This window comes from Dermacentor andersoni, chromosome 8 (genome assembly GCF_023375885.2).
Source record: "Dermacentor andersoni chromosome 8, qqDerAnde1_hic_scaffold, whole genome shotgun sequence".
Lineage (NCBI taxonomy): Eukaryota > Metazoa > Arthropoda > Arachnida > Ixodida > Ixodidae > Dermacentor > Dermacentor andersoni.
Genome location: NC_092821.1, coordinates 91,178,469 through 91,202,459, shown reverse-complemented (window position 1 = coordinate 91,202,459; position 23,991 = coordinate 91,178,469). Strand labels below are relative to the sequence as shown.

The following is a 23,991-nucleotide window of genomic DNA, read 5'->3' as shown; positions in this document are numbered from 1 at the left end:
CAGTCTTCGATGTGGCGCCGCTGATTAACAAACGGTGTTTATAGGGAAGCCCGAGAAATTAATTTATTGTTACGCGCGCCGTAGTGGGCGACTTCGGAATAATTTTGACCACCAGGTGATTTTTAACGTGCCCCCAATGCAAGGGACGCGGGTGTTTTTGCGTTTTTCCCCCATCGAACTGCGGTCGCCGCAGCCGGGATTTCATCCCGCGACGTCGGGCTCAGCGGAGCAATGCCATAGCCACTAAGCCACCGCGGCGGGTAAGCCTGAGATAGGAGTCTGGCTCCAAAACTGGTCTCATATGAAGGGCGTTTTGACGGTGACAGTATGTGGTGTCAATATATTGCTTCAATGCTAAGTGTATTATCGACAACGCACGACGTGTGACGGAGTCTACCATTTTTTTCTTCGTGTTTATTTTTCGTCTGGCCCTGTGTATGAAAATGTTCTTGTAGAGCCTGTTACAATTGGCGATGACATGTGTGTTTGACGTCTCATTGACAAGTACGAGCTCTTGTAACACACAAAAATGTTAGAATACACGAGAAAAATGGTGGCACACCACATGCTTTGTTTGTGTGACGCAGTGGATGTTTCCGCTTTTATCTGCATGGATGATTATGCCACATTGACATAAATGGTCAATACACGTCGGCAAGGTGACGAAGTCCTTGATGTGAGCGACCACTGATACGAGATATTTCCGTACGTGAAATTTGTTAAATTTTAAAATGGCATATATGGTTCTTCGTCAAAGATATAAAAATTAGCAAATGCGATTGTCGTGTTTCGTCAACATCACCCCGTCTTCTGTATGTGTGCCTGTCTGTCTGTTTTACTGCCCATTTCAAATCTCTTGCACTCCGATTTGGATCAGTTGTAGTCTTGGTCTGATTTGTGCTCCACCTTGCTGTACTGAGGTATCCAAGCTCAAAACTAAGTGTCAGAGCTGCTTGGGCCACTGGGTGCGTGCATATAAAAATTGAGCAATTTATGTTTGTATTGTATAATGTTTTTAATATTAAAGTTCAGTTGGAAATCAGCGTTCGTCCGTGTATTCGTCTTTTTTTGTCCCTGTTTGTACTGTCGCGCAGTACACCCTATGTAATGAACTTGTTTGACGTCAATATGAATCACGGAAACTTTTGTTCCAAAGAAACGTAGGTCTTACGGAAAGGCTAAAGGCATGATGCGAAAATGCGTTACAAAACAACTGGCACAGATCGAGCACAATATAAACGGCGATATCTTATTAGAAGCACTGGGTGTGTGCCTTTCCGTCTGTGCTTGATATCACTGAATCTATTTTATGTGAACTTGGGTCAGTAGGGAGGTGCCAGCAGACATGTTCCGTTCTTCAACAAACGTCTTTAAGTACCACTTGTCTAAGTAGGTATGCGTCAATGGGAATGCCGCTTACAATGACGCTGTCGTGACACCTTTGTGCAAAGGAAGACGAAGTCTCAGGGAGCAGCAGCTAAAATTAAGCAGACTGGCTTTTACTTTGAAAAAAGTGGCAGTTCTATAGCACCTCATCTCTATACCTAAAAGTCCGTAAATTTCTCAGATGCTGAGCGGAATCGAACTCACATCATAAGGGTTACTAAGAACAACCACCCCGCGATATGCGGGCCGCTCCCCAAATGCAGTAGGATTTGCCGCTTTTCAATGAACTCATTTCACACAAACGTTTTACTGAGCGGCGCCATGAATGCACTGGGATATGTTTCGCTCTGCATTGAACATCTCGCCAACTTAGGTCAAGGAGTACATGGCACTGAGTGTGCGTCAAGCCAGGGAGCAGTTCCCAGCGTTCTCTGGTCTCAGAGGTCATGCGTAGTGTTCTCGGCAGTGCCACACGCTGGTGCGAAATGCCAAGAAAGACACGTGACAGAGGAGCCCGGTTGCCCGAAGACGCGTTTGTCACCGTTGGAGCTCAATTCTGAGGCCACAAGCAGGCTTCCCTGGGGTGGTGTTAGATCGCGCCAAGTGTTTTAAGGAAGCGCGAAAGAGGAGTACCACTGCAGTGCATCATTCAAAGGTGAACAAAACTTTTATTTTTTTGCGAGTGAACAGCGGGGCGTAGCCAGTTGCAAATAATAGTGACCCAAGTTGTCGTCAAAACGGTTCAATGAACAGCGGCGCATACCTAGAGACCCATGTTGGCGTCAAATGGGTTCATGAACATGCAACACATACCCAGTGGCCCATACACCTGTGGCTCCAGTTCGTGTCATAGAGGCTCATGAAAGGGCGGCAGATAGCCAATGACAAAACTTGGATCAGGGAGGTAGCGGGTTGTTTGGTTGGTTGCTTGGGCCAGCACTCGCGTGAAAGCGGGTAATTGAGGAGCGGCGCATGATAAGTGTTGCATGCAGATTGAACCAAGTTGGTACAGTGGTTCGTTTAGAACATGCTTTCCCCCTACAGCAGTCAGATTTTCTAATGTTAGACCATTTACTACGCAGTGATGCAAGTAGGCGGGAAGCCGATTAGATAGCTATAATTTTCTGACAGGAAAGACAAAGAGGCCGACCTGAGCTGATGTGATATTCTGCACTGGGGAAGAGCGAGCGTCAGTGACAGTACTGGGATGGGTGATGATGATAACCGAAGTGTTGATTGATTATGTATATTAGACAGTGACCCTTCTAGTGCCACTCGTCTAGCTTGGTGTCCTGCTGAAACATCAAAAGCGCTTTAGTTGCCCGCATTGAATTTGCAGTGTCCTCCGACAGTGGTTGCCTGCCAACCCTGGCTACAGAAATTTCCGACGTCCTTCGCTCCTTAAAGTGAGCACATTATTATAAAAATGAAAATCGCATAAAACGCTCGAAACAATTTACAATTTAGTGCTATACGTATGTTTTACGGCCGGACCTCACAAGCGAAAATACAGTTGCAGCAGGAAACTCCAAATGATATTTACTTCCGCCTGTGACTCTATCTGTTTCGCTTCTTTTTTGAAGTTTAGAGCATCTAGTAAATATTTAGGCGCAAACCATTCGCTTCAGCATGATCATTACAGATATGTATATATAGAAGCGAATAATATTAAACCTCAGCAGACAAATGTAATAAATTGGTGTAGCTTTACCTGTCGCATTCACTTCAAGGTTAAACATTATGGGAGTGTTTGGCACTTTCACTTGAAATGGAAAACTCCTGAAAATAAAGAACATGGAATTGGTGCCCTTAAACAAAACCAAATCAAAGCTTCGAGATAATGCTCACGACTACATTAGTAGGCAATATAGCGATATTCAATATTTTATAGGAAACAATATTTGACACAAAAATCTTGTCCTAAACGTTCACGCCTGACGTATAGAGCTTTGTGCGTGTTTATTTGAAACAAATCATACAGAATCACTACAATTACGTGCGGCATCCCTCAAAAAAAATTAATTTGTGTCCAACATCTTTTTAAATGATTTAGCTAACGTTAGGTCAGGCGATAAATTTGCAACGTATGATGATGGCAAGGAGCAAAATGGCCTAAGAATAAACACCGCAAAGACCAAACCAATTCTGTGTCATCCAAAAAAGCAAAAGAGAGGTGTCCCTCCCCAATAACATTGTGCAAGGCTCTCCTACCATTGTGATGCGTGTAGTGCACGACACGGGGCGGTGTTTGGAGACTGTGAGCTCAGTAGTGTGCGACACGGAGCTGCGGTTGGAAGGAAGGAAGGAAAGAAACTTTATATTTCAAAAAGAAAAGTAGGCGCGCGTGGTTGGGCCCTTAGTCCAGGGCTTCACTGGCGCATGCGGCTCGCGGGGCTTGGTCCAGGAGAGCCACTTGGCTCTCCTTTCCCACGTCCGCAAGCCATGCCTCCCACTGCCTATTTAACTGCGGCGGTTGGACGGGGCAAGAAGCAGACGACAAGTAGTGCGCGCGCCGAGGTGAATTCCGTGTTGGATGGAAAACGACAACGTCGAAGAGCGTCCCGCACGTGAACACGCGGCGCAAGGAAAGAAACTAAAAAGATAAAAAAGTCACTCCAATCAGAATTACCCAGGAGCTTCAAGCATTCAATTGGAAAACGATGAATTGGCCAAAGCGGCAGAAGAGCGAGGCCCGCTGCCAAAAAGGGGGAGACTTCAAGGAAGCGACGCGAGGAGAAGGTAGACCACCGGAACAGGAGTTGAAGACAGACCGTCGGGTTCCAGACCGGAGCCACCAGGACTTCACACGACAGCGGCCGCCTGCCAACCCGTTCCTCTGCGTCGCCACTCTACCCGATGGTGAACTGCTGAGCGAGGCCGGCGAGCTCCTGCGCCTGTGGGCTGAACGAGAGCAGTCGGGCTACGGGCTCGAGTTATACGCCCAGCTGCCTGGCCAGAACGCCACCGCCACCTGCTCGTGTCGCCAAACCGCCTGCATTCCTCCTCCAAGCCAGAGCTGACGTGTTCTGATCGCCCGGTCAACGGTACAACCCGCCGACCTTTGCTGAGACCGACACCACTTCTCTCGTCATCTTGTCTCCGCTTTTCCACGTCGATACTAATATGCACCCTCACAGTCGTGGTGAGCCCGGAATCGCGTACTGTTAATACCATCATAGCCCTAAGCGCATTTCTTGCCGTGATGTCTCTTTAAGTGTTTATTTCAAGGTTTCTTTATCCTCGTTGTAGTTTTAATACATGTTTGTGTGTTTTTTCAAACAAACTGCTTTGTCCTCAATTTTATTCTCGGAGGCTCCCCCTCAGAGAACTGTCTGAACATTTAAAATAAAGAACTTGCATCACAGCCATATAGGTTTTCTACCATGTAAAACACTAGGAGTGTATTTCGATTACTGCATGCGCTGACAACATGTCACTTCATGCTGTCGTTTGCGCGGTTAAATTAGGCACTCAAATGTCCTCACTGCAACGGTAAAGTCGTCGTCATACCACCATCCTAATGGGCATCCTGGTAAGCAAATGCAGTTGCAAATTAGGACGATAACCAGGTGTATGTTGCATATAGCTGTATCAACGACCGTCTCAAAATGACAATTACGGATCCTTAATAGACGTTACCTAAAAAGTGTGGTGCGCAGCCTCATTGTTTCAATGCTTATCGCTTATCGTGGAACGTCATCATGAAATAAGTTCTGCCTTAATTAATTGGTTACCATACACCGTCCACGCTTTCCTTTTCGTCACTGCAGCTTGGAAATTTTTTCGCTCAACTACAGTGATTTGCTATATATAGGTTGGTGCTGCTATCCTAAGTAAGTAAAAGTTTCAGCGAAACTTTTTACCTAGAAAATATTTCTTTGAGATGACCTAGCATCTGCGCTGTCGCATCCTTGTGTTTCGAGAGAGTTCCTCATTTGCCCGCAAAGCACTTTGCCGGTAATGTAATGCGCATATTTCAAGGTATTCGTTATTACAAAACCGCTGTTTGCTACAACTATTTCACGAGGAGCGCGCGTACGATGTAGCTCTAGGCAATCGTGCTTCGACATTATTAAGACTTGGGTTGTTGCTAAAACACGTGTTTCTCTTGTTTCCGCTTGTTCATAGTGCAATTCCTTATAGCGTCGCTCACCTTCCTGAAACATGGACCCTCGTCCAGTCAAGCACATATTTATCTGTACACTGGGATTGCTGTAGTGCCTTGGTGGCAACCAGGCATAACTGCGCTCGTTTCGACAAGGCATGCGGCTTTCTAGAGAACGCTTTCTGCTGCCTTCCATCTTAGAGTGCTCCTGCTTTTGGTGAAGGTACCGTGAGTCTATTCTTGCAGGCAGTCTGGTGATGTTTCGACAGGCGGCGTGGCCATATTCCTAAACAGTTGTAGTAGGAACAGTGCTCGCAGCAGAACAAAGAAAGGATTTTTGCACCCCCCCCCCCCCCATAACCATCAGAAAACGTTTTGCTTACAAGAAGAAAAGTTCGGAAAGCGCTTTCGTGCTAAGCGTCATTTCTTCTGCTCTTTGAAGGAGCTGCCATATTATAATCCTGTGAGTCAGCCTCTTTATTTGAAAGGTTCTCTTTCAGAGGAAGCTACTACAGGTCAGATTTTCTTTTTATTAGACACATGCTGCGATGCCCACGAAGTAGAAATACATACTACGCAGGAACCGCTTTTTCTGTTGCGTATGATGGTGTTACTAGCCATTGTTGCGCCAGTGAGAATATCTAGACATCTGCAACTGCTGTACCACCGAACTTATCAGTAACCACAGCAGCAGGGCTGCACAGCTGCTACTGCGATTTTCCAAATACAATATGTTTTTTTAAATCACAACAGGACCTTCCTTGCCTAATAGAACAGCGCCTGTTGTGGCATGCTAAATACACGTGAACATTGCACCACTTTCAAAGTGGTGCAAGAGTACCAAGCGCAAAAGTAGCGCTATGACGTGTTAATTATCATGTCCTACTGTGATGTGCACGTCACCGCAACGACAGGCCTACAGAAAAAAGTAAAAGTTGAGGAAATGTTTTAAGCAGAGAAGCATTTTCCGGCTACCATTTCTCGTGATCTGTGCGGATACACTCCTTTTTGACTAAAAAAACAAAACGACGAGTAGATAGAACGGCGCTGCATGTGCTGTAACTAAAATTCGCCGAGGAAGCAGACGACGTGAATCTGCGGCACGAGAGTCTCTGCTAAGTTCAGCCAAACATCGGACTTCACAGTGGAATAGAGTAAGACGGAGACGGGTAAGCGTGGAAGATGTTGCCGGAGGGTTAAAATGATATGCAGGGCGCGCAAGTAGCAGACCGCTCAGTTCGGGGGTCAAGGTCGCCGCACGCTCCCACCTGGACACAGGCATCACATCAAGTTCCCTCTGGCAGGCCGTGGTTGGCGAACGTTACAAATGCGTAAAACCCAGGTCTTCGCAGTGCCTTGACAGCCCTTTTCCCACTTGGGCTGCCTAATGCTGAAAAGGCATCCGGCCTTTGCCTATCTGTATGCAACCCAACGCGCTACACCTACGTCGACATCCGTTATCTGGTTAGGACTGTGTCAGCGGTAACATCAACATGAGCCTCTCCACAAGTGCCAGAATGTCTCGGCCATTTATACTAGGCCATAGTGACAGAATTCAGTAGTTGTTATAGTTTCGCATGTACCTTGTCGCGAATGCTTGCTCGTGTGTTTTCTTTGCCTTGTTTTACGTATGTTTTTTTCTGTGTATACATACGAAACGCCTTGCCATTCTCTATGAATAGTCACTTTGAAAATTTGTAAACGCGAAGCGCATAGTTTTGAGGCACCTACCTTGTCTCTAGCTCACTTTCATGCGCAACATGTAATCTGTTTAATCATAGAACCGTGCTAACCGGAGTTTCGACTTCATCTGCTGGGACTAAGCAAATTTATTTTAGTAAAATTGGATTGCAGTGTGTCCTCAACTGGTCAAAGACCAAAGCTAGCAAGGTTAAACAATTTTTACTGATACAAAAAAACGCTCGAAGTGCGAGACATCAATTTGAAACCGGACATGGCACTGACCGGGGGGTTTCGGGTGAAGGAACGAAATTGAAGACTCAAAATCTGCCCTTCATATTGTCTCCTCACAATCAAATTATGCCTACCACGCTAGCAAAAGTTGGGCTCTTAAAATACTCTATCAAATTTAGCTGATCCAGTGTTACTCTTTACTCTGTCACATTCTTTAAATTGACTATTACAACCATTGCGCTGGTGAAAAAGTGCTTCAGGAAAGACGGAGAGCTGTCTTATGAGCAGCTTTCTGTTCTATTTGTGAGCTGCAGAAAAAAGTATGGCAACTTGAGCCGAATAACTAAAATTGAGGACCATACAATAAATCTTCATTTACCTGTTGGAGCCATGAAACGATTATGACAGTGGGAACATCCCAGGTGCAATGCGCGCTGATAAGTTTACTCCTGAATGCACATGAGTCAGATAAATCTGCATTACATAGATGGAAGGCGGAATTGAATTAACAAGGAAAGGCAAAATATATTGACTTGTGGTGATCACCAAATTATTCATGGAAAAGAAATGGCGCAGTCTAAGATGTATCCCACCAAATTTCTGAGTTCTGGAGAAAAGTCCACCAGTTGCTAAGCAGCAATTTTTCAACCTATAGATATATAGTGCCTGAAGCCGTTATGGTAAAGATCGGAGCAGCAGATAGAGGGCATAAGATAAAGAAGAAGGGACTCGCTGGCTCTTTTATACATTTCCAAGGACGCCTTAAACGAGATAGCAATTATACAACATATCAGTTCAAACTTGGAGATTGTGTTCTGTATGTACCTTGTGTTGGAGAAGAAAAACAATTAAATAGTTGCGCAATAGACTTAAGAGCTAGTGTTTAATGTTCTCGCATTCGCTTCCTTAAGGCGCGACATCAAGAAGCTAAAACATATATAAAGGCTTGCCTAGTGATTCTTCTGGCCACGTTTCAGAAGGGATGTGAAGAAGTGTGTCAACTTAGCCCATATATGCCAGTGGAAGGTAACAAAAACAAACATCGGTAATGATGGCGTTGCATGGGTGTGAAGAAAGTGAAAACAGTGCCCAAAGTTGTTATTGCAACATAATTGTAATGAGACGTGAAACGTCGTCGTCTCTTCAGGTTCCCATCGCGAGAGTCGTCACCACCCTTTGCAAAACAAAAAAAAAAGGATCATTCTCAAATGTAAACTCCCTTTGAGTATTGACCACTATTTATGCTTCTCAGAGTACTTTTTCCACAGGCCACATGAAGAATCGCGCTTGCTATGTGGAAAAAATGCCACAGCTTCGCAGTAGTGAGGAACCTATTTTCTCTTTAGGTCGGAAGGGGTAATGATATAAAGGCCTGACAGTGAATTAACGTTCTCAGCCGGTTCTGCACGACTGAAGAATCCACTTGTTGCAGAGTTTAGAGCACTTCCTAAACTTTCACACGTTGATTTCTACCGGGAAGGAAATTTTCCCACAAACGCTTTTCTACCTAAGCAAATCTGGTAGATACACAATTACATCTAAAGTTTTCCACCTTATGTTTGTGCCATAAAGATTGAAGACCATGACATGATCTCTGTGATGGTAATCAGAAGCACATCGCCAGGACATAGACTAGTGTGGTTAATCATAATGACGAGGTGTTTGTAGGAAGAAACGGCCAGGGCGGCATTATGCCTAACCACAAGCAACATCACTTTTGAAGGTAAATATTGCGCATGACTGGGAAGAGTGAATGGAGGAGAGGATCCATTCAAGACAATCAAGAAAGTTTGATAGAACATTGTAGTCGAGCGCTCAATTGGGCGAGTGTTTTGCATTTTACGAATATGTACGCTTGGTTAGTAGAACTTGCAGATGATGCGCTCACCCTGGACGGGTGAGCAGATGTATCCCATTTTGTTGTCGTACCGACACGCAACTGCCGTTAAAAGCTGCAAAATGCGCGTAGCAGTAATGCGGTGAGGGCCCATCGAGGGTTTCCTTCCGACATGACACATTTTGGCTAGGCTTTAGGCTATGCAGCAAATCACTGTGTTTTCTGCACTTGTAGAACCTCACACCTCACCAAAAGCCTGACAAATTTCAATCTTCAAATAACATTCCCACGTGCACATTCGATTGTTTTAAACTGCAGTTGGCACGATCATATCCTTTGTTATGTGTGCACTTTATTTCATTTTCGTTCATCAATGCGTCGGCGCCAATGAACTTTAATTTACTTTGCCTGAACCATTGTCCTGATGGCTCTAGCGCTGAGACATAGTCTGTTTCTTAATGATGCACATTCATGTTACAAGAGTAAAATGACATAAACAGTCACACGCGTTGATTAAACCGTAAGAACATGCCAGGGTGCACAATGTTTTAATATTATAAATGAAGCATACGTACATTTCTACTTCGGGAGTTTTCTTGAACTGGAAACAAAAATATTAAACACACACATAAATTGAATTACGAATTTCCACTCTCTTTTCAGATTTTCTTTTAACAAGTAAAAAAAAAAAATACATCGCCCACTACGCTGAGAGGCACGGGTTTCGCTAAGCTTGCGATCTCTCGAGCTGGAGGGACACATATATAAAGCCCTGTATAGACAATTACGAGCCCGGTGTGCTTTTTCATTTGATTCGCCGGAACGAGGGGCGTCTGGCTCGTTGGGCAGTACTTATTTCCTTACGTGTCCCTGCAGTTTTGTTCGAGCACCTCGGATGTCGTGTGTTGCAAGAGGCAGTTAATTGTATAGGACAGAAGGATTTGCTTCCCGAGTATTTTTATCACAACATAAACTTTAAATCTGCACCGTATGGGTGCGCGTAGCAATTCTTGAGCAGTTTAAAAAAGGCTTGCTTGCGACAAAGATTCAGACAAAAGGGGGCAAAAGAAACTTTCGCGAAAAGCACCAGGAAAATTTCCTAGAAACGGCGTTTCTGTTTAAAAGTAGGCGAGAAGTTGTGAATGTTCTCCAACGTTTCTCAGAATTGTTTTCAAGGCCACATACACTTATATAGGCTGTGCAGCAAGGATCACTTCATTTAACAAATAAATACACCCTTTTAACGTACTTTGTCCATGCTACAGACGGTACTTTACAGACGAGAACGAACACGTAAATCCTTAAGCAGCGTCGGTACAGTATTCCATTAAAAATCGACAGACGCACCCAAGCAGCGTCGTATAGTATACCGTTATACCACAATACCACAATACCACGTATGGTATTCTAAGGATACAATGAATGCTATGGTAAGAAAGGAACGCGATAGCAATGCATACAAAAAAGATGTACAAGCGCAAACGCATAAAAAGAAAAATGCTGGTTTAATAAATTCGCCACAGGAGCAAAGCGTTTTCGTTTGGCCACATTACAGCCCCAATGTGGGTGCTGAGTTGCTAGAGCCACAGCTTCAAAGCACGACTTTATTCATGAGTTTGTGTCTTTGTTCACGTCTCAGTGAAAGTAAAACACCATCTACTCCTAAATATTGAGCGAGTCATAAGGTCACGCCCTTAGTGCTAAGGTTTCAGTATTAGTACCTAGTACCCTAGTACTTAGTATCCCTAGTACTTAGTACTAAGGTTTCAGTTTAGTTCGCAACCCATCACCATAGCTCTCAATGTGTATTGTTTCCCTCTTGGGGTGAAATGAACGGCTACCACACCTTCCATGTCCCAGATTAGTGTTAGCACAATCTTACCAGCTGATGGTTCACGCTTAAATTTCTTAACTTCTGGTGATGATGAATGTTTCCACAGCATGCTCGCAACATTACTTTCCGATTCGTGATGATATACCTAAGTACCAACTACAGCGACGATTTGCTGTAAAAATCCATCTTCCTCGCGACAATAACGGGCCAAATATTTACGAGAGGTGTCCAAATTTTGTGCCTTATGGTGTGCTGACAATTATTTCGGGGCCCACCTTGCACTAACTTTCCGAAAATTTAGCCTGCCCGGTAAGAAGGAATACTCTGAACCATGGCTTATATGTGAAGTATTTGTGATTTCGTCTACTGGAATTTGTGTGTTTTTCATCACCATACCCCCAACGACTTTCAAATTCTCCGCAGTCGTTGACGTCGCTCGCCTGCCCGATCGTTCGCGGTCACGTAAAGAAGTTCTTCCCTGTCTTAAATGCTCTATCCGTTCGTAGATCTTGCTTCGCGATGAACAACTGCCTCGATACTGCGCTTGCATTCGACTAATAATTTCCGCAGATTTAGCACCTTCCGCAAACAAAAAGCGAATGACTGCCCTCCTTTCGTCCTTGGTCCAGAGCGACAATGAAGCTGTCATGTTTAAAGGTCTTCTACATTATAACGACTAACGCGGAAATAAATGTGACACGTTCCATAGAAGTGTTGCAGACGACGCTAATTCAGCGCTGGATACCAGCAGTGTTACCGCACCCCAGGGAGAAAAATTGCAAAAGTCCCTTTACTTTTTGACTTCCCCTCGTATATCTTCCTGCCGGTAGCACAGTCCACACTCCAGACTAGTTCCCTTAATTTCTAGGTGAGCCTCGAAGTAACCTCGTGAATGTGTATGCTAGAGCGCTTTAAAGTAAAACATTTTAAATCTTTTTTATTCCAATCTCCTGACGTCAATTTACGAAACCGCGGAGGCAAGTATGGGACGGCGACCCACAGCGTTGTCTGAAGAGCCCAATCGAATGCTCTCTGTGTTTATAGGAAGTCACTTTTTCTTTGCTTTAAGAAGAAATAACATTGCCTACATTGAGCCACTTTTCTTTTATAATGAGGTTACAAGAGGCGAGAAGCATACTCAAGTGGAGAGGGTTTGTTTCAAAGGGAAGAAGGCTACAGATGACTGGATAAGGAAGGTGGCTCCTGCTTCTGGAATTGGTCCGCTTTCCCTTACGAGATTGCGGTGGCTGGTCTAAAAGTGCAGCGGCGTAAAACGCAAGGTTAAGAATTCTGCTAAAACTGATCCTTAGCAAAGACCAGTTGGCAGAGGGATGTCATTTACGTGCTGAAATGACTCGATAACGTTACACTGCCCCACAAAAAATTTTATTTTAGGCAAATAAATTTATGCTCTCCGGCAACTGCCAGTAGCCAGTGCCTGAATGATTGGGCTACAACCATCTTCTATTCCTTACGGAACGCGGCAATCTTCCGCTATTCGGAATTTAGCTTTGTTCACCATATATATGCATATTTATTGTGTACACTTCACTTTGACGTGGTGTGTTTTTGCGCTTTTTCGATTTCACAGGAGAGACAGACGATGTGGGCGCGTGCATCCTGCTTGCCAACCCCGTTCGCGTTCTACAGCCAAGCTGTATATGGCTAGCTGAATCGTCCGCCCGTCAGTATGTCCGCCGCCTGTATTCTGAAAACTCCTCGGGTGCAATCCTTTACCATGTGCGAAACAAAAAGAGAGAAAGAAAGGCGACCGATTACCCAACACCACCTATATAGCACAACACCGGTTTACTACGATCCATGGCGCCACACTACCCGGCCCGAAACTTCCATTGACAAGGCTGGCGTAATAAAAGCGGTGACGTTGAAATCACTCTTGCCTATTCGGCAGCATTTGCATTAGATTCTATGGTGGTCGGGCTAGGTAACATGCCCTCATGGGTAGGAGTGAAACGGCCTTGTGCTATGTAGGGGATGTTGGATTAGCTGCGCGAGTACTGACGTCGTTGCTCTCCGTCGGAGCCAAGCGCGCGCACCAGTTTCTCTGTGGCGCCGATATAGTTACGGCACACGTGCTACATACTCTTAGGAGCAGGCAGCTTTCGATCAGCAACGCCGCGAGCAGAACGAGGAATGAACTCGTCTACGCCACGCGAATGATGCAGCCCGGGCACAAGAACAGGCTCGTGTTCAAATTTTTTTTTGCAAAACTTTTATTTTGTGAGTGTATATTAGTGATGGTCATGAGAATACACTAATCTATAACAGACATTTTATGCTATGGAATGCGCATTTACTGTTGATTGCGGTGATGCAACTGCCATTGAATCGTTTTCGAATATTAACTGAAACGATGGAGGTGAGTGTTAAGGCGCACTACCAAGCACGATGCGCTGATAGGAATAACTAGGGATTAATCACGCAAACCATTCCTGCATTAATAGCAAAAGCAGTGCTGTAACAGATAAGATAAATTTTGCTCACCGTCTCTGTATAGTTGAAAACCAGATCTCGATTGACCATTTCGCCTTCCCGACTTGTATAGTTTGTCCTTACGCATGTAAACCTCCCTTTGAACAAATCGACAGATAACCCCACGAGGTAAAGAGTATCGGTGCTGTTGGCAGGCTGCAAACAAAATATTTTTTAACAATAACATATTCGTTAGGAGCAGAAAGGAAGATCGCGATACAAACCTACGTATACGCGGAGCGACCGACGCATTTATTGTAGAACGAAGATACAGGGAAACTGGCGGTTGCCATTGGGCGTTGATGATTACGTGTATGGGTTTAAAGAACGCGCCCACATCAAAAACACTTGCGTGCAATATCGGTGAAGAGCTTCATGGCACCTTCACGATGCTGATATTTATGTAGCCAAGTAGCCATTAGAGGCAAGGACCAATGGAAAAAGAAATTAATTCAGAGGAAGAATGTTCGTTGTCGCGGAACTCGAATACCACGTCATGCACATCAACACGTTACTTTTGCAAACAATGAGCTCATTATTTACCTTATAACCAATTGAGCGTTTACAAGCCTGAAAAGCTATCGACAGTGTAACAGGCGATCGATCGAAGAAACTTACGTGTAAGCCGAACATACAAGAAAACAGTGGCATAGATTTGACAGGAAAAGGATTTAGCTGATTATAGGGAAGACATTAGAGCAACTAGTACTTTATGGACCTAGACAAGCGGAGGCACTGCCGTGCGAAGTGGTGTACAGACGAAGACAGTACGGTTAACAATGGTGTCATAAGTTCAGGAATGGTGTTTAGGTCAGAAGGTACAAGATACGCGTAATCAAGATGTCTAACATGGACATGAAATAGGCTGAAAATAAGGGCGCATTTCTCAGTGTACCGTACAGACAACTCCAAAAGACAGCTTTGTGAAGTGCAACTTCCAGCGGGAAGATATATCAACGGTCTGATAAACAAAGGTTTTATTTCTCTTGTCCTCAATCAGCCAGGATGCTGCAAGGTTACTTTGTCATCGTAGCGTAGTTGTGCCGTTTGTCTCGCTGATTAATATGGTTCAATTTTGGTTTTTATTATATAATGAAGCTCATTATTCCGCTATCCTTCCCTTCTTATATCAAATGTAAAGTTTCGCAGTCTAAATTGTGCGTCTTATGAGTCTGCAGAAACAATTGCAGCTGTTCTTCTCGTTTGAAATTTATTGTATAATGTGGTCACGCGAAACGAGATATGCGCGGCTGTAGCGAAGTGCCTAGCCACACATCGAAAACGATGACGAAGCACATTAAAAATATGGAAGCACATGCACCGCGGCTCGTGCAGCGTTCACTACGGGACGACTCCTCGCTGTTCGTGTGTTCGTGGCACAGGAAAAAATAATCGATCAAAAAGAAAACTACGAATAAGCAAACGTCACAGAAGTTTGGCAGACGCTTAAGTTTAGCCTTTAAGTGGAAGCGTTACCTCGGGTGCTCCTATCTAAATACATGTAAAAGGAGAATTCGTTTTTCTCGGCAACCACGGCACCAAATTTGGCGAGTTTTGTTGCGTTAAAAAAAGAACTTAAGAATCTAGTGACTGTTGGTCTCGAATTTTTTAGTTAGGCCTTCAATGTTTTTATTAAAAATTGGCAAAAATCGAAAATTTTCGAGAAACGAAACTATCAAGTTTACAACTCTAACTGAGCAATGAAAGATGATACCACAGTTCTGTGAATTGCATCTAATAGTATTTCAAAAGAGGACAAAATTGATATGTCACAAGTAAATCTGAAAAGTTTAGTAATATGGAAATACAGCTTTTCCAGAACTATTGTATACAACGTAACTAATTCATGTAATATGCAATTTGACACAGCAAATTTGTCACTTTCAATGGCCTAACGGATACAGTTTACAGAACCACGATATCTTTTGTTGTGCAGAGCTATTAACTTGTAAATTTCGTGATTCTATATTTTTCAGACTTTCGCATTTTTGAAGATTGCTGTAACACAATTCAGGCCCCCAAACAAGATTTCGCTTCCAACAGTCACTACAATTTACCATTTTTTTCTCAAATACAACAAATTTCGTTAAAATCGTCCCACGGGTTATCTCAGAAAAAAGGTTTTTGCGTTTTACACGTATATGAATAGGCCGTGTTGGAGTTGGGCCCGAGCTCACGCTTCCTCTTAAGAGTGGAACGCGAAAGCTTTCAAAGATTCCTTACTGCTATTCGCGCTTCTCGGCAGCTGCAGCTTATGCAAACATAATGTTTACCGGGAAGCGCTGGTGGCGAACGCTATGCACAAAGGCGAGCTTCCTGCTAGAACGCCTCTTGCGTGGGTCGATCTCCTGTCATTCTTTCACACTTTTACTACTTCAGTCTGATTATATCTGAAATAAAAGATATGTGCAGTCGGTGTCGTTTTTGCTAAATTTGTTTTTTGATGTCATTACCAAATTGAAAAAAAAAAAAATTGGAGGACGCTTAAGCTTCGCCTTCAAGAGTGGAACGCGATAGCGTTATCGCTCCCCGTTCGCACCGCCCACTCATTCGCTCGGCATGCTCTTGAGTCGGCCCCAATGCGCTCAAACGAGACGAAGTAAGAGCCGACTTTTGTTGAGCCCGAGAGACGCGCCGAACGAGACTCGGCACTGTCCACTATGATGCTGCGCCTAAGCGCACGATGAACAGAGCCACACACATGATGATGATAATATACAGATCATGAAGGAGTGCACAATAAATACCCACAACGCGATGAGCGCACATAACCAGAATTTATAAACCCATATTGTGAACTTTGTTTTTGCGTGACTCCGTTCTTTGTCGTTTCCCGATTTTTTTTCACCGTCCTTCCTATCGCCGCTTACTAATCCATATTGCGGACACACCCACGCTCGCTCTTGCTGAACCAAAGAACTCAATGAGGTCATAGATGCTGAAATTGACCGCTGGGCAGATATCTTCGAATTCTAATGCAAACTGCCCAGTTGTTTTTCTAGCTTCATCGCAGCAAGAGCATGCTTCTTCTTCTTTATATATCGCTTTTTAAGTACGTGTTCTAAGGCTCCTGATTTTCGCTTCGAAAGGTAATAATCGTCGCTTTGAGTTATAGTAACTTGTTTTATTCCTGATTTCGTCTTTACCTCTTAAGTAGTTACTCACATCAGGTTTCTTTTCAATTTCTGTTACCCGTGAGATTACCTCAGCCTCTGTTACTTTCTGATTGGCGTTATTTGTTGCCTTGTTGCTCACCATACTGGTCGCATATATGCTGGTAAGCTTCCTAGTTCGTTTCCTCCACTGTGAATCAATGCGTTTCCTGTAGAAATAACTGAAAACTCTCCCAGAATATTTAAGTTCATCCATATTCTTCAGCCGTTCCTCATAATCAATTTTAATGTGAGCATCTCACTTCACAGTTTATCCAGCCCATAACAGCTTGTACAGATTCATTTGTATGATTCTCGTGAGCGCCCAATGCGAAGCGTCGCACTGGCTTTTGGTTGCCATCGAGCCCTGATTGTACCCATGATTTCAAACAAACAACAACATTTCGAAATGTGAGTTCTGGAACCACAACACCTTCCCATGTACCCTGGAGCATCTCTTACTTATTGTATAACCATAGCCCTCTGTGTTTTATTATGGCCGCATTTTTCTTCCCCTTTGCTGTTATTCTTGTTTCCTGTGTTTCGATGCATTTATTGCCTTCATTTTTCCATATACTATGGTATTTATATTATTTTTCCAGAGGTATTTCCTAGCCCTTAATTGACACTGTCTGCTCACAGTTTTGACTGTATATCATAACATCAGATTTTAAACGCTAAATTACAGGCCTACATTCTCGCCTTCCTGTCCAGAGATGGACGTTGGATATCGCTTTGCTTGTTAGCTAGCAACACAATTTCGTCCGCATAAAGCAAACCCGGAAGGTGCGGCTGTATTATTGTATCCGCCTTTGTGTATGAGAGATTAAACCCGGTCTTATTTTCCTACAGCGCCCTTTCCATTCTCACCATGTGCATCATAACCAGCAGTGGGGATAAGCGGCACCCCTGCCACAGTCCCTTGTTGACATCAACTTTCTCCTCGCTCCTCATCCACTTCCATTCAACGCAAACGGTCTAGGTAAATTTATCTCAAAAGCTGCAAACAATCGTCACCCAAGCCTTCCCCTTCCAGGATATCGCACAAAATGTAGTGGTCTACGTGTGATACTCTCCTGTAAAGTCTAAAAAGGCCATATATAACGGTTTCCCTTCTACTCTGGATATTTTAATTCATTGAATAAGGAGAAATAATTTATCATCCAGACGCCTACCTATTCTCAAGCGATTCTGAAGTTCTCCCAAAATGTCATTATTTTCTACCCATGCTGTATTTAAAGTACCTGCATTGCTAACTTGTGTATTACCGACATACTGGTCAACGGTCTGCACGAGTGAATTTCATCTTTCTCCCCTCCAAATTTATAAATTAAATTCATTCTATTTTGGCGGCAACTGTCTGGTATTCGTCTACCTTTTAAACTTTTTCTACTGCTTTCAACAATTTGTTTAATTCTTGGACCTAGTTCAATAATAAGCCTATTGAGAACCTCGCCTAGCCCGGTGGCTGTGCGCTAGGGAATTTGCTTTTTGGCTTTCTTTCAGCTGAAATTTGTCAGCAGCAGCTCGTTTTCTTCTTTTATGCTCTTTCTTTCTGTAAGTATAACCTCGTCATTGCCTAGGAAAGATTCCGCTGTTGTTTTTCGGATGTAATTTATAGCCGCGTCCACTTGCAGTTTGTTTCCATCTTCATCTGGTAGATGTTGTTCTATCGTTAAGTCTTCCTGCCTAATCAGTTTATGTGGTTCCAAAATATTTTTAAGGCGGCCTTCTTTTTCTCGCCTATTTCTGACAGCTAACGTTCACCTTCACCTTTTATCTTTGGTTGAACAAATACTTGAACCATCGATTTTTCCTGCCAGTATATTTTCCATTTTCTGGCTACTTCATCCTGCGGGAACTGCGCTTTTTTGCCTGCCTGCGCTCTCGGGAAGCTTTGTTTCGTTCGACGATCACTTCTGAGGTGTCCCTATGCCACCACCTTTTCGGTTTCTTTTTACGTTTCTAACGAGCATGTTGCGTCTCTTTCCGTATTTTTGTCGCTATTACACTTAGCGCCTCCATATAGTCCTACTCTTTTCTTGGCCATATGCCAAGTTCTTTCTCAGCTCTTGTGACTATATTTGTTATTTTCTCAGCATTGGCATTTTTACTAGTCATTTTGTGCTCTTTGCTCTCTTTCCCAACTACATATTCCCTTTTCAAAAGGATGAATTTTTGGCCACTCCCTATGCATAGAGCTATACCTTTCTCTGTTAATGATCATTTCTCTCAACTTCTCATGAATTCCATCTGTCATCAGGCAATTTTCAATGGTCAATTGCCTGTTTCTCGCTTCCCATGTGGCATGCCCGTCAGTCTAAGGCCCTGTATTCATGATAACGAGGTTATGTTGCTCGCAAAGATTTATCATTGACCTCCTCTTGTCGGTATAGCCATGTATATCCTGTAGGTGGGAATTCAGGTCACCTAATGGGATAATTTCGGCATCATCCTCGAAAGTCTTAATATCACCACTTTGGCATTTAGCTCACTGTCAAATCTTCTGTGCGTAATTATTTCCGGTCCACAAATACGTTACACCTAGCCAAGTTTTCTTTCCACTTATAGAAACAGAAGACCCACAAGGAATTCTCATTTACTGAACAGATTACTGCGTTGATGTCGCGGCTACCAGCGTCAAGCCTATGTGCCTGATGGCGCTAGTCCAGTCTCTTACAATATAGGGCTCTATGAGTACTGCTCACTACATCGCTCCCCCCCCCCCCTCCACCGATGAAGGCGCTGCCGTTCAGCGATTTAAGTTGTGGAGATTCCACTGCCAGAGTCTAGATCAGCTGGCTGCAAGCAGTCGACAGAAATTGTCTCTTTTACAAGAAGTGTGAAAAAACTTGGTGTCAAGCTTGAGCACTTTGAAGGGACCGTCGTAAGGAGCTTGTAACAGTAGAAGCTTGATGTGGGCGAGTTGGTTTTGCATACTCGAAGAAAAGAGACGGATAAGGCACCTTGTCCAAGGACAAGTTGGACAAGTTGAAGACGGACAAGGCGCCTTGTGCGTCGTAGATGTTCCTCTTTTAGTCCGCGTCTTTGTAGTCTTTTCTTCAAGGAGCTTGCAAAGGAGCGCGAGCAGCGTCGTCACGGATAAATGCGTTACTACTATGAAGTAAAGATGAGCTCGTGTAAACATTTCTACCGTCGCTACGAAGTGGTGGTGCAGAACAGTGGCCATTGTAATGTGAAGGTGGCTGGCGTAGGATTGTAGGTCAGCAGATGACGGTTCCGAGACGAAGAACTCACTGGGTACGCGAAGTGTCGTGCCGAAAACGAGTTCTGCTGAGGAACACTGTGCATCTGCTTTCAGAGCTGTGCAATGACCGAGTAGAACCAAAGGCAGGCGCTCTGTCTATGGAATCATGGAGTTATGAGCACGAAGTGCTGCTTTTAGTTGACGATGGAAGCGTTCCACCAGGCCATTTGAACTTGGGTGATAAGCTGTCGTTCGTATGTGCGTCGCACCCAGAAGATGGTAGACAGCTTGAAAGAGGGATGAGTCAAATTCTGTTCCTCTGTCTGTCGTTATGATGTGTTGCACGCCGTAAGCAGAAATCTAGGTATTTAAGACTGCCTGGGTTATGGACTTTACGCTAATGTGAGAGATTGGCATTACTTCAGGCCACAGTGTGAAGGGGCTGATCGAAGCGAGCACGTATCATTGATTGGAGGACGGTGGTAGCGGACCAACGATATCAATGTGAACGTGGCCGAAATGAATGTCTGGTGGTGAAAAATGATCAGGCGCGCTCATAGTGTGCCGACTAACCTTGGCACGCTGGCGCTGTATGCATGCCCGCGCCCAGCAACGGATGTCAGCGTTCATACGGGGCCACAGATAGCGGGAAGTGACCAGACGTTCTGTGGCACGTAGTCTAATGTGTGATAAGGAGTGTAGTGGGTCCAAAATTTGCTGCCGATATTGTTGTGGAAACGGTTGAGGATGACCCATAGACATGTCGCATATCACTATGACATTGCCGCCAGGCAGTAAGATATCTTCGAAGCGAAGAGAATTGTGGGCAGTGAGGAGTGTTTGAAGTTCACGGAGTGTGCGTTGGGCGGTAGCGAGCCGGACGAAGTCAATGTCGGAGAGATTTCCCTGTCTTGCGTTTGTATGAATCCATGAAAGAGCTTCAGAGACTGTATTATCGGCATGACTAATAGGCCGAATATAATTAGCGAATTCCGAGATATATCGAGCCTTGCGAATTTCGCGGGTAGTGTGCGAGGAACTGTTGGAGGTAATATCATAAATGAGTGGCTTGTGGTCGGTGAGAATAAAGAACTGACGCTCTTGGAAATTGTGACGAAAGTGGCAGAGTGCGAGGTAGAGTCCTAGCAATTCACAAACGTAAGTGTTATACCGGGCTTCTTGTGGTGTCAGCTTCCTTCAATAAAAAAAGGATATTGGCTACATGTCTTGCCAACCAGTTGTTGAAACACGGCGCCAACAACAATATCCGAGGCGTCTACCATAACGGACATTGGGGCAACTGGTTGGTGCTGTGCCAGTAGAGTAGTGTTGGCAAGGGTGTTCTTGGCGGAGATAAAGGCAGGTTAAGTAGTATTAGTCCACAATATAGGCCTGCCAGCTCGTGGTGTGCCAGAGCGTAAAATGAGCAGAGGCTGGAAAATTGAAGCACAACAAGGAATGACACGGCGATAGTAATTGATCAGGCCCAGAAATGCCCGTGATCGCTTGGTGGAAGACGGACGTGGGAAATCTTTAATGGCTGGACACGGGATGGCACGGGTTGAATGCCGTGCTCATCTACTATAAGGCCCATGAAATCGAGAAAAGCAACGCCAAACTCACTCTTCGAGATGTTTATAATCAGGGCACATTTACGGGGGCGTTGAAACACCTTGCGTAGGTCACATTCATGTTCCACAGAAGAGCCACTGAATACAAGAATGTCGTCTAATTAGACAAAGCAAGGAGTCAGGCCATGGAGTACTTTGTCGACGAATCACTGAAATAATTGAGCAGCATTACGGAGGCTGAATGGGATGCGCACTCATTGAAACATGCCAAAAGGGGTAATGATTGCAGTTTTAGGAATGTCAGAAGGCTTGATAGGAATCTGATGGTAGGCTTTTACTAGATCCACCTTGCTAAAGAAGCAGCACCCGTCAAGCGATGCGGCGAAATCATGGATGTGAGTTAGAGGGTACCTATCGGGAATTGTCACTTCGGTTAAGGCGCGGTAATCGCCACATGGTCGTCAATCGCCCGTCTTCTTGGGCACCATGTGTGAAGGGCACCATGTGAAGGGCTAGCGGAAGGATGAAAGAGGCCGAACTCGAGCATGTGTTCGAATTATTGCTTTGCTTTTTCAGACGGCCTAGTGCTAAGTGACGAGGTCGGGCGTATACTGTGAACTTTTAGGGACTTTGTGGTGCGTTACGTTGTGCACTATTGCACAATCTGGCGAGGGTGATTCAAAGAGCTCTGGAAATTCCAGCAGGATGGTGGACCACCCAGTCGAAAAAGACAACATGAATTCCTGTCGAAACTGCAGAAATTTCTGTTGTACGACAGATATTTCTGACTTTACGACAAAAATTCTCAAGTCGCAACAGAAACTCTCTGTCGCGACGACAAGAGTTCTGAAGTCGCGACAACAGCTTTCTATTGTGACAGCGATTCTGATGTTACGACCGAAATTCTGTCGTTGCAACAGAACGATTCTGTCGCGACGACGAATTGTTCTGAAGTCGCAGCAGAAACCTTCTGTCCCAAGAACAAGAGTTCTGAAGTCGCAACAACAGCCTTCTATCCTGATAGCGACTCTGTCGTTACGACAGCAATTATGTCATCACAACAGAAACATTCGGTCGTGACGGCCAAGAGTTCTGAAGTCGCAACAGAAACGTTCTGTCGAGACAACAAAAGTTTGTGAAGTCGCAACGACAACTTTCAATCGCAACAACGATGCTGAAGTCGCTACAGGAACTCTCTGTCGGGACTACACATTTTCTGTCGTAGCGTTAGAAATGTGCCACTTTCAGTCGCAGCGACATAAGTTCGGACGCCGCGACAAAAGTGCTTTCTGTCGCGACGTTTTAAAATTGCATGTCACTTTCGCATCAGTGGTGTACACTGCACTTTTCCCTTGCGCGGTATTCAATCGTGCTTCTCTGAAGCCGGCAATGCTGATAGCACCGATGCCGGTATTAAAGTCGACGTGGCCAATTGTTATAATTGCACCTTGATGACGTGGCTCCAGCAACGCCCTAACGGTAGCCTCAAAATCGGCCGCTGATCAATATCATACCATCTGCGGCAATGGCTGCGTATTCATTTTGTTTTACTTGGCAAGATGAGGCACACAGGCCTGTGGACACATATGTGCCGTTACACTGACACATTAGTTAATTTACCACAAATATTGCATAAGCTTTTGCGAAGCGAAGAGTTACTTTTGGGTTGTTGCACGAAGTTGCATGTAAAAGCTGTCTCGCTCGGGTCTCGTTATTCTGGCACAGGGCTGCCGTGAGATGCCAGTATGCTGTCAGAATGAACACTCATCCACGAATGTTGATGTAGCTATTTTGCATTGAACACATGAATTATATGCGTGCTCAAAAGTGTAAAGAGCGAGAGTCAATTTTCGAAAGTAGCAGTAACAACCCTAACAGTGTCCCCAGTCACCGTTGTCTATTTCTGGTTTTTTTTATTTAATATGGATATCACACAGAAAAATAGATGTTCTAGCATTCCACGATGTACCTGTCGATGGTAACAACACTTTTGCTATTCTAGAGATGCGGCAGTTGACGCTGTGGAGTGAAAGCGCATCTTGGCTCTTAAAATGCAAACATCAACGCAGACAGAGATTCTTAATGTTGACATATCCAAAACATGGACATGTTCAACATAGAGTGGGCAGTGGAGCAGCGCTTATGACAGTATGCTTCATATGCATCATTTCTTCGCTCCTCAGGTGTTGCTAATCCTGGCGATTCTTTCACCGTCTGCGCCCCTGCATATCTACCCTGAAGCTGGCGCTTGCGCGGTTGCTGATCATGGCCAACGTGTTTTCATCGACAGCACACGTGCTGAGACCTACGAGCCGCCTTCACACAGTTGGCTGCTGGACAGGAAGCTCATCGCTTCTGGGACGACTACACCGGAAGAAACGCCCATGCCCGGCTTCTTCAAAAGCAACGCGCGGATGGTCTACAGCTTTAGTGGGCAGTGGAGCAGCGCTTATGACAGTATGCTTCATATGCATCATTTCTTCGCTCCTCA

At 44.5% G+C, this 23,991-nt stretch overlaps 1 protein-coding gene across 1 annotated transcript in view; it reads right to left on the bottom strand.

Annotated features, from left to right (window-relative positions):
• LOC129384273 (uncharacterized) overlaps positions 1-13,764 on the bottom strand; it is a 38,177-nt gene extending 24,413 nt beyond the window's left edge. The window contains exons 1-3 of the mRNA XM_055069487.2: positions 13,582-13,764; positions 9,818-9,843; positions 3,098-3,165 (exon numbers count right to left, since the gene is read on the bottom strand). Coding sequence (XP_054925462.1) covers positions 3,098-3,165; positions 9,818-9,843; positions 13,582-13,620 — 133 coding nt within the window. The 5' untranslated portion in view covers positions 13,621-13,764. The remainder of the gene's footprint in view (positions 1-3,097; positions 3,166-9,817; positions 9,844-13,581) is intronic.
• Positions 13,765-23,991: the final 10,227 nt, after the last annotated feature.